The 11436-nt window shown below is 48.6% G+C and overlaps 1 protein-coding gene and 1 pseudogene across 1 annotated transcript; one reads left to right on the plus strand and one right to left on the minus strand.

Annotated features, from left to right (window-relative positions):
* Positions 1 to 701: 701 nt before the first annotated feature.
* On the plus strand, positions 702 to 1561 carry LOC117190425. The gene is made up of 2 exons (XM_033395505.1): positions 702 to 736; positions 802 to 1561. Exons 1-2 carry the CDS (start codon positions 720 to 722, stop codon positions 1547 to 1549), a joined length of 765 nt encoding a protein of 254 aa, XP_033251396.1. The 5' UTR covers positions 702 to 719; the 3' UTR covers positions 1550 to 1561.
* Positions 1562 to 2543: 982 nt separating this feature from the next.
* Positions 2544 to 4591, minus strand: LOC117191733 (annotated as a pseudogene).
* Between the last annotated feature and the right edge of the window lie 6845 nt (positions 4592 to 11436).

The raw sequence follows: 11436 nt of genomic DNA on the forward strand, positions 1-11436 counted from the left end.
TGACACAAAACAGCAGCTTAAGGAAGATGTAAAGCCAAGCAAAAATATACCCTTCCCCCCCCCCCCCCCCCCACCACCACTACTCTCCTTAACCCTTAACCCTTAACTCCTTAATCCCAGAATGGTAGCCAACATTTCGGCCACACCAAGGAGTATGGTGGCATGGTATTTATCGCAAGTCCTATCCCAAACCAACAAAGCCGAGCAACTATTGCAAGTCGCAGCTCTGCCCAGGGAAAGTACGTCACCTGACCTGTGATTCGAAACACAACATCGAAGTGGGCCCTGAACTATCACTTGGAGCCGTTCAGAACTGGCTCTGGAAATCATTCAGTACGAATATCTGGAGAGAGCGGCACAACACAGAGAACGGCAGCAAATATCGAAAGCACAGGGAACATAAAGTAAATAAAAATACAAATACAAAACAAAGCCCATGAACGAATATTTCCTCACAGGTGCTGGAATAAGATGAATCCAACTATTAACAATCCACGTTTCCCATTCACCCGCTCGCGGGTATTTTCGGATCCATGGGATCCTTCGTCTTTACCGACCAGCAGCAGCAGCAGCAGCCGGGGCTGCAGGTCCCCCCCGAAGGTTCCGCCGACAAGAATGGACTCAATGCGATGCCCTTTCTAGGCCAAATCCACACCAGTCCTCTGCTGTCCCGCTCAATGGGTCCAATAGGTCACGCTCACCCCCCCACCTTCCCTCCGATGGGGGATTCAGATGGGTGAGCGGCAGCAGCCCAGACTCCCCTTCCCCCCAGGACATAACTTACCCCCGGCTCCACTGCAGATTCAATGCTGTGCCACAGATGGCTTCGATGGGACCACCGCCCGTGTTGAGCTCCCTCTGGACAGGCGGCGCTTCTCCCGACAGCCGCGGAGACTACTACGACGACCCCCACGAAGAGTACTCCGACTGCCGCTACGAGGGCGACTACGAGGGCGACTACGAGGGCGACTACTCGATGCCCACCGAGGAGGACCAAGAGGAGGAGTCGTGCTCCTGTCAGAGCCAGACCTGTCAGAGCCAGAGCGAGTTCAGCTCGATAGAGCGCACCGAGTCGGACTCGGAGTGGGAGGAGCTCTCCGACGGCACTTCCCCCAGGGTCTCCCCGCTGGAGTCCCTCGGCGCAGTCGTGCTCTTCACAATGCAGCCGGAGCACCGTCAGCGCATGGTGGCCTTGTACCACCTCGTCTTGGAGACCGCTGTGGTCAAGGTCGTGCTGCTGGTGCTGCAACTGCTGTGCTCCGCGGTGTTCTGGCTGGTCGAGAAGACCGTGGGCTTCAACGAAACCGTCGGCTCGAAGCGCTACCGATTGTGGAACAGCAAGTTCAAGCTGCGCACCATCCAGCGCCAGTTGCTGTGGCGCATGGACAATGCCCGGGGCGACGAGACGCTCGTCTTCTTTGCCGTGCTCATGACCACGCCCTGGCTGTTCTCCCTCAGCCTCCTGGGATTCATCCTGTCCCTGGCGGCGCTCCTGAAGAAGACCGTCGAGCAGCTGGTGTTCCAGATACGCCTGCACCTCGTGCTCTAGGGGCAGCCATCGAGCAGCAAAGCAGTATCCAATCACACACTGACAGAAGATACACGGCCACACGCCCGACACTCCACCCCTCCCCTCAGAGATGTTTGCACTTCCATTTGGGCATCTATTTTCGTTGATGCTGGCATCGCAATACACGGATCGTCTCTCCGTTTTTGGCCGCAATGAAAATAGATACCGAAATATTCGAAATTCAAAGTCAGTTCCCACGAGAGAGAGCGAGACAGGCCTTCTTCTTTTGGTTTACGGCCTTTCTTTCTTCTGCCTTTGGCATCGCCCACTGCACTCTCTTTATTTTTCTTGCATTAAATTGGCAATAATATGAACTCGCCTTCTCTTTCTGCTTAGTAGTATTCCCCTGTCGCCGATAGCCCGCATCCTCTGCGTTCCAGAATCTGCGGAAGTTTCCAGCGGGGGCTACTGGCGTGCATCAGCCGTCGAGTGGATTGAATGGCAACGCTGCCAGCATATATGTACTATGTGTGTGTGTGCCCAACTAACGCAGACAACTGCGTTCTAGAATGAAATATTAATTCATTGGATACGCACACACAGATCCCCCTTCATCGCTCTCTGTTTCCCTCGGAGGGTGGCAGGGTAATGGGTGTCTACGCTGCTCGGCGCTGGCCTGTATCTAATCGTGCCTGCCTTGCTGTGTACCCACTGTAGATGCATATGTACAGTTGTTAATCAATGTCCGTTGATTGTCGCATCGTTGCTTGGAAGGGGAATCCCCCTAATATTAAAGCTGGGATCCTATGCCAGAGCAGAACGCAATACTTTTCATATCCCACCTTGGGTTTCCTTAACCAATCCCATAACTTTCGACATTGACAATGAGGCTTCATCAGCATTCGTTCGCTCACAGTCATCATCATAATGATGATGATAATGATAATAATGTGCATGTGTGTGGTGTGTGACTCTCGTTTAGGACCTGAGCTCAAAAGTGCAATGCACGGCAGAAAAATCAACACGAGCTGATTCAAGGGGTAAAGATTAGTATCTTTGGCACACCGAAGTGCCGACACTCTTTCAATTCAAGCTTGTTCACAGCCCAGCGATTCGCAAATGGTCCATATCGGCCAGTGAGAACTTGCTCGTAGCGGGTCAGCAGATTGGTGCGGACAATGGCGCCGTTCAGTTCCGCCTGGGCCTTGATGGCCTGTGGGAAAAGAGAGGGGAGAAAACAGTTGGATAAAACCGAGGAAGAAAAGGAAATATAAACCCACCTGAGTTTCGCTGACAGCCAGACCATTCAGGAGATTGAACAGCACAATGGTCATGAAGAACACAAAGAGCAGGAAGATCAGGTAAGTGTAGACGCTGTCAAACTCCCGTGAGCATCACAATCGTCTTGATGAGCGCCTCGATGGGCACGGAGAATGTGTTGAAGTGACCATCATCTTCTACCTCCTTTGCTGGCTCTGGCGTGCTGTCCTTCGGAGAGGAGGAATCCACCTGGGGCTTGCCAAACAGTATGTAGAAGCACAGACTAAACGTAAGCACAAAGATCGAGTAGAGAGCAAAGCTCTTGATGAAGCTGCTGGAGACGGCGCGCAGCATGAGCATGTGCGTCGAAATTGAGAGTACTGGCAGGGAGCCAACCAGCAGGCAGAACTCCACGGACACCAGCAGAATGGTGAAGACGGCCAGTATGCGCTGCGTCTCCTTGTCGTAGCTGGCTTCCATGCAGGTTAGGATCGACAAGACAATGAGAGCCACCTCCATCAGCTTCGTGATGGACCTGAAGTACAGCAGCGGCGACATGGCAAGCTGTATGACCTCTCGGATCATGAGATACACAATCCCTATCCAAGAGAACAGGCCGAAGAGGGCAGTCAGGCCCGTGTGGTCGCTTTCGTGGAACTTAAGGAGCGTATGCGTGATAATGGAGGCAGTGAAGAGAGAGTAAAGTAGAAAGTTCAGATAGAAGATCACCGAGAGGCGGTGCCACTTGAGGAAGAGGAAACTCGAGATTAGCGGGTGCTGCAGCAGGTAACGCAGCTCCTTGGAATCGGCGATGTATGCGATTGGAGTCATCTCGTCCTCCAATTGGTGAAGATGGCCAATGCTCCGCTTGTCCGACTGCCCGGGCTCTCGCTGGCGTCTCATCAGATTCTTGTAGTTAATGATGATCTCGAAACTCTGGTCACCGGGCTTCTCCCCGTTGGTGGTGATGCAGGAATCGAAGTGCTCCTCCAGCACTTTCGGGTCCATCTCCTGTATGGGAAGATCTCCGAACGCGCTTCTCGACCCGATGTACGCTCCCTGCCGTAGAAGCTCCTGTGCCACCTTTGTGTTGCGATACTTGACCGCATAGGAGAGTGGCACCAGGCCAGCCTTGTCCGCCTCATTGATGTCCACACGATCGCTCTCGAGCAGCAGCTGGAAGCAGCGCTGGTGGTCACAGAAGTCGTCCAGTGGCTGCTCACCCAGGCGACTGATAACCGCGTTCAGCAGCTTGAAATGCGATGTCAGCCTCAGCTGCGGATGCTTCAACAGCTTCTCTAGCGCCCTGTGGTTGCCCCAGATTACGGCCAACTCCACGGGGCTGATGTCGCTCAATTTTGAAGGATTAATGTTGATGCCTGTCTCGAGGATGGCCTCAAAGGCTCGCTGCTTGCCCCGCTTTATACTCTCCGCCAGCAGGGACTGATACTCCTCCTGGTTTGCATTGCATTGGTTGTCTGCGTTTCCGCTGACGTTCTGGTGGTACTTCGCGAACTGTTGCTTGAACTGGTTCTCGTCTCCGTCCCGCAGCGTGCGGAGGAGTCGCTCGCAGTCGATCTCTGCTCCGGCCTCGCGCAGCTCCGGCAACGGCAGTTCCGGATACTGATCCCTCAGCATCTGGCGTACCTGCCCGTTCCGATAGCTGTCAATGTCCAACTGTGGTTGTTTCAGGAAAAGTCGGATCAGCTCCAGCTTAGTGCCTGCCTCAATCTTTCTATTCTTCAGCACATGGTGGAGAGGCGTGAACTCGCCCTGATCCACCAAATTCGGAGAGGCTCCGTACTCGAGCAGCAGCTGAATGCAGGAGCCCACCTGAGAGGCATTCGATCGTCCTGGCGATTGGCCTGGGCACCGCTGTCCAGGGCAGTGTGGAATTCCCATATGTCCCGATTAGCGAGGGCTGCGCTCAACTGGCCCTGCGGATCGATGAAACCGCAGTTGTTAGAGCTCATTCTGCTGTCTGCAAAGAGTCAAGTGAGAATGGGGAGGATGAGCTATGTCTATGTGGGCTTTCGTTAATCTTATCCAACCCACGCTGCGTATGAGTAACTTCTAATGCCGTTTCTATGAAAATGATGCCAGAACCCGCATTGTTAGAGCTCTGCTCTGGTCAATGGAGGGAGGTCTGACCCAACAGACGGTTTCTGTACAGACCTTGAAATGGCCGAAACAAAAGCATGAGAGTGGACCGACCCCCGCAACAAACGGTATTTGACAACGCTTCATGCTACGATGATTTTCACACAAATGACTGTCTGTCCATGGAGCTGGCCAGCAGCTGGAGGCAGAGCCACAGTCAGAGCCACAGTCACAGCCACATCCGCAGCCGAAAGCTACCCCACAGGTTTCTCGAAAAATAAAAACCAAATCTTCGTTTTGGGGGCAATTAAAGAAAGCGTCTTTTAGTGGTTTTTGTGGTACCCGAACAACAGACTTAATTTGCCCTCCCGGTGTAGTTATTAAATTATAACAATCCAACTGAAGACAAGGTAAGACAAGGCCTGAGAAGTACTCAGGGAGTGGCTTGATTGTTCAAAGTGATCTACAAATTTGAATCAAGTTTGGTGTTCGATCTCGCTCGCCTTTTGGTACATCAAAATTTAACGATCATAAAGAATAATCATAAAATAATCGACACATCAATATCAATTAGCAATCAATCGGTTACGCTTTATGTTTTGAATACTGTTCCGAATGGAGCTTTAGATAAAGCCCTGGGCAGTGCTGAAATCTTGCGATTTATAGGCGGCTCTTTTCGTAAATTTCAAGGCGGCTTCTTCTGTGGGATCTGATCCCTCCAGCCGTCAGCTCAACGTCTTCTCCGCTCTGTTGTGTTCTGTTCTGTTCTGTTCCGTTCTGTCTGCTGTCTGCTTTGATGCTTGAAATGTGTGAGAAATCGGCTAATCACACATGAGACCTGGCTAATTTGAATATTCCCCCACTGATTGTTTATCAATAGCCTACGAATTGGGAATCAGGAAACATCGTCTTCTCTTTTGTAGGTAGCTCTTCGGCTAATGTTGCTTTAGTATGCAAACAAATTGAGGATTGTAAATGACGCCCCTGGGGTCAAAATTTGTCGTTGATAAGATAAACAGAATCGCACAATCACCTTCCTTAATTGGCCCTTTATTTGATATTTTCTTGTCTCCCATCTTAACCTCTTCACCATTCTGGTATTTGTTTTTCCACCTGAGTACGAGTATTTGCCCAAGCAATTGACAAACAACTTCATTGTTTGTCCAAGCTGAAGCTCGACCCAAAGTCTTACTAAGACATCGGTTGACAGAATGGCGTAATATCACAATAATTAACAAAAAAACTTAACAGCAAACGATTTCAAAAGTGAGCAACTCCTCTCTCAGTCGCATCTGACCCTAGCAATTAAGAGCACTACTTTCAGAAATATTGATGTAGTCAATGTAATCTATACTTATTGCGAAAAGCTTCGGAAAACACAAATTGCCCTTAAACTCTTAAACATTTGCTTCATCTACGGAAACCAGTCGAAATCACAGAGTATACGGAGTCTGGAGTGGAATTTTATTCCCCCTTCTCTTGGAGCTCACATATGTATATACTATAACTGTTAAGCTATTAAGCGTTTTTAACAACTGTTGCAGTTTGAAGTTAATGAAAGTCGAGAGGCTGTTTATAATTCACAATTTATTTGCATATGTAAACCAACTTATCGCGTATGTACATATGGGGATGATTGGGGCGAAATATTGATGCGAGGATGTTAGTCTAATAGCTGCGACGATTAGCTCAAGACTGCCCATGCAAGGGCTGACGGGCCAAATTGCCGGGCCCAACGCGAGCGAGAGCGTATGATAGCCGAGAGCGTTAGAGCTGCTCGGGGACGCTGTTAAGCAGAGTCCGAGAGATTGCGACATAAGGAGACGAAAGAATTCCGCTGCATGCGCATATGCGGTAGCAAATGATCTTTGCAGTGGGGGCATTGGAAACGACAACACCAAAATGCATTTCCTTTGGGCCGCACCACTCGCAATAATTTAAAATATTTAAGCTGCTTGACCCGACATACTCCCCCCGTTGGAAGCCTGACTTTCAACAGCATCTTTAAGGGGCGCGCTTGGTGATTCCAGATGACGTCTTCAGCACAGCAACTCGGGCAACGCCATCTCGTCCAGGCAAAAGCTCGACCACTCTCGCCAGTGGCCACTTCATGGGAGGAAGATTCTCATCCTTGACAAGAACCAAATCTGCGACTGCTAAACTAGGCTTCGCAGTGCGCCACTTTGAGCGCTGCTGCAGTGACGTTATGTACTCCTCCTTCCACCGGGACCAAAAGAGCTGCTGCAGGTACGAAACGCGCTGCCAGCCGTCCAGGCGATCGAAGTTTAGCTGCGTGACGTCAGGCTCAGCGAACGAAGCAGGAGGGCCACCATTCAAGAAATGCGCTGGAGTTAGAACATCTAGATCGGCAGGGCTCTCTGAAATTGAAACTAAAGGTCTTGAATTAATCACTGCCGTGAGTTGCAAAACTTGTGAATGTATCCGAAAACGCGTTGCAAAGAAGCAAATGAATTCGCATACTTGGAATCAGCAATAATGTCCATGTAGTGCAATTTGACCAGAAGAGCCTTCCGACGAAGTTTAAGGGCTGGCTTATCTGGTAGCACAGTGGGTGGCCAGTCATCTGAGGAGCCGCAAAGAAATGGAGGACCATGAGCCCAAAGAGGTGACTCATTCAGCTCAGTCGGATGAGCCCCTCGAGACAGAATGTCGGCTGGGTTTAAAGCTGTGGGAACATAGCGCCATTCCATTTTTTCGGTCATTTCCTGAATCGTTGACACTCTATTTGCAACAAAAATATTAAATCTTGATGGCTCCTCCCGAATCCAAGAGAGCGCAACGGCAGAATCACACCAACAGTAACACCTTCCCTTGAATACATTCATTCCAGCTATCTCAGATATGAGCCTAGCCAGCAACTCCGCTCCACAAAGCTCCAACTTTGGTACTGTAAGTGTCTTCAAAGGAGCCACACGAGATTTGGCACAAAGTAAGTGACTGCTGAAATGCTGACCCTTGGACACGACGTAAATGCATGCACCATAAGCCTCGATGCTGGCATCGCAAAATCCGTGAATTTCCAGCGTAGAGTCTGGAAGAAGCACAAGCCGAGGAAATTCAAGTCGACGAGTCTGACCAAAACTGGTGCATATTTCCTGCCACTCGGTGTTCAGTGCGACTGGAAGGCTTTCATCCCAGGACAACTTCTCTTGGCACAAACGCTGAAGAAAGATTTTGGATTTAGTAATTACGGGACCAATTATGGATGTCAAAACAGAGCGCCAGCAGGAATTCAAAGAAGATTGAAGGGCCGAGAACGAAAATAATAGTAGATCAGAAACCGGATCCCACGCAAGTCCTAAAGTTTTAGTCACATGGCTGCCATCGTCGAACTTCAAAAATGTTTCCTTGTCCTCTTCCGGAACTCCATCCAGCACAGCAGGGACGTTCGAACCCCATTTCCTCAATCTGAACTGACCTCTAGACAAAATTCCAGTAGTTTGCTCCCGAATCCGGATAGCCTCCTCCTGCGAGCTGGCTCCAGATATCAAGTCATCCACGTAGAAGTCACGGCGAAGGATTTCAGCTCCAACTGGAAACGCCATCTGCTCGTCTATTGCCAACTGATGCATCGCTCGCACAGATAGATAGGAGGCAGGCTTCGTCCCATAAGTAACGGTGTCCAATTGAAACACACGCAAGTCTTCTTCCCTGGAGTTTCTCCACAGAATACACAGCAAGTTGCTATCCTCGGTCGAGACTCTTACACAACGATACATCTTACAGATATCTCCCGTAATCGCAACGGCGTATGACCGAAATAGAGCAAGAATATGAAACAGTTTGGGTTGGATTACGGGACCAGCCATTAAAACGTCGTTCAGGGAATATCCAGATGAGGTTGAAGCGGATCCATCAAAAACGACGCGAAGCTTGGTCGTAGAACTATCTTCCTTCATGACGCAGGTTAGGTTAGGTTGAGGCGGCTGCCGGGCTCGCTCGGAACCCGTCACACTTAGGCCGGTTTCGGCCCGTTGTGATACCGCATAGAATCATTTCCTTCCTGCGTTGTGAGACTTCCTGTCAGCAATTATCCCATCCAGATGCTCTCACAAAGTTCGCTATCCTCCTGGGACATAGTTTGGACATCTCTGAGATGTCGTGTAGAAAGGCTGAGCCCAGGTGCTGTAGCCTTCTTCTGCTGAGAGCTGGGCAGGAGCAGAACAGATGTTCCACTGTCTCCCCCTCTTCCTCGTCTCTACAGCTGCGACAAAAATCGTTATGTGGGGCCCCCAGCCTGTTAGCGTGGGTGCCTATTAGCCAGTGTCCCGTGAGGGAACGTGTGACTATGCTGCACCTTTTCCTGCTTAACATGAGGAGCTCGGAGGGGGTCATGTCCATGGTCGGCCATGTTTGCCGAGTTGTGCGACATCGTGGCACTGTTTGCCACATATCGTTGTTTAGTCGCTTTTATTGCTCCCTTATAATGAGCTTACAGGTGGCCATTGGCATACAGATATCCTCCTTGTCTTGGAGAAGGGGGATTGTAGTGCCAGATCTGGCCAGCTCGTCCGCTATACAGTTGCCCTCGATGTCCCGGTGGCCCGGGACCCAAATCAGGCTAATAGCAAATTGCTGAGCCATCTCGTGCAGAGATTTGCGGCCGTAAGGCACGGTGGCCGAGTTCGAGGAAATCGCGCTTAGCGATTTGATCGCAGCCTGGCTGTCGCTATAAATGTTTAGCTTGGTTGCCGTGACGGCAGCCGCTTGTAGGCAGTCTAGAGGCTCCCTGATTGCTATGACTTCCGCTTGAAAGATGTAGTGTACCAGAGTTTAAATATATATATATGTAAACAGATATATAGGCCCTCGGTATCAGCAGATGACCATGACTGACTTAAGGACGGCGTACAAATAGGGTTGGTCGTGTGCACTCTTGCTAGGCTCGGGTCTAGCTCGCCGGATGGTCGGGGTTCTTCCTCGCCTAATTGTACTATCGTACTCCACTACATTTAATTAGTGCACTTTACGGGAACTATAAGTGATTATATAAAACAAAGGAAACTGAAATACTGATAGCGCCGACACGCCAAAAAAAAAAGCCCTACTGAACCATTTCTATTTAGAGAGAACCTAGGTGTTGATTGTCCCTCTCTTCTGTACCCTCCCTACCATGACATTGCGTTCGAGTACTTGCATTGTCCCTTGATCAATCCTTTTCTAAGGTTTACCACATTTTATAAGATCCTGGCACGGATACTCGACAGGCCATTTTTATGATTTTAAAGATTCATTCCAATCCAAAAAGATTCATATTTTAATATAATGTGAGACTTCAATTTCAATATTCATTACGTTGCAGTTGTAGAAACACAACAATTGACTTAGCTTCTAATTTGTGGGTAATATTTCCTTAATCCTAATTATCATATAAGTTTAGTTATAAATTCATTATTTTAAAGCATGAAAAACATTAGGGTATAGATATATATATATATATATAAACGAGAGAATAAGAATCGAAATCGTAAACAAAAGCTAGATCAGACTGGGGTGCATTATACACACTGAGCAGACGGGTTTGAATCATTATACACTGTATGCATATCTACACTTTCAAGTTAATAGGCTCTTTTGACCAAACTACTTTTTGCTGTACATAATTACTCACTCCGGCGTTATTGTCTTACGCTGATCGTTGGGCCCAATGATGTCGTAGATGTTGACCGCAGCTGTTTCAAATATGGAAATCATAAATATATAATGCATACAATACAATTACGCTACAAACACCGTCGCATAGTCATCAGTCAGTTGTTTTGGTTTTCATAATACAGACAGAAATTTAATTGTTATGCTCTATCGCGAAAATTGAACCAAAAGGTAGCAAACGAAGACAATTTAGTGTGCATATGCACATATGTATGTAGGTATGTACGCGCGTAACATCAAAGAGGGGTGTTAATAAAGTTTCAGTTACATTACGTTAAACTGCTGATGTTTATGCGTTGGAACTTGATAATGAATTAAATGTAAATTGGACAAAACTCGATCCTGTGCTGCTGCTTTGTAGACTGTTGACCGCCTGAAGTTGGTTAGAGGTCAACAGGTGCGATGTATATGGTTCCGGGCCGTACTGACGAATCTTCCGCCAAGCTTGTATTTAGTTATTTATGTCTGAGCAGCACTAAATATTCTTGGCGATTAAGGCTGATCTGTTCCACTTGGATCTTTGGAGATTCCGACTTGGTGGCAATATAAGGTCCAGAAAAGATGAATTATGGATGGAGTTGGAGAAACCTCGACAACTGTTCGCCTAAGCCAGCTCCCAGGGTAGTCTTCTCGAGACTATACCGCGATGGGCGGCTTAGGTACACCTCCCTGCAACATAGGTTATGTCAGCACGTGCACGGCACTAATATGAAAACATACCTCTTTTCCCAAATATATCTGCACTAAATTCTTGTCATTCACTGACCACTGAACTGTACGGCACTTGTAACTATATGCTTCCAGCATATATTTGTGGAAATATATATATTTTCCGGATAGCACTATATATATGTGTGTGCAATATGTATGTTGCTCGCACTCGGAAATTATCA

Source organism: Drosophila miranda, assembly GCF_003369915.1.
Source record: "Drosophila miranda strain MSH22 chromosome Y unlocalized genomic scaffold, D.miranda_PacBio2.1 Contig_Y1_pilon, whole genome shotgun sequence".
NCBI lineage: Eukaryota > Metazoa > Arthropoda > Insecta > Diptera > Drosophilidae > Drosophila > Drosophila miranda.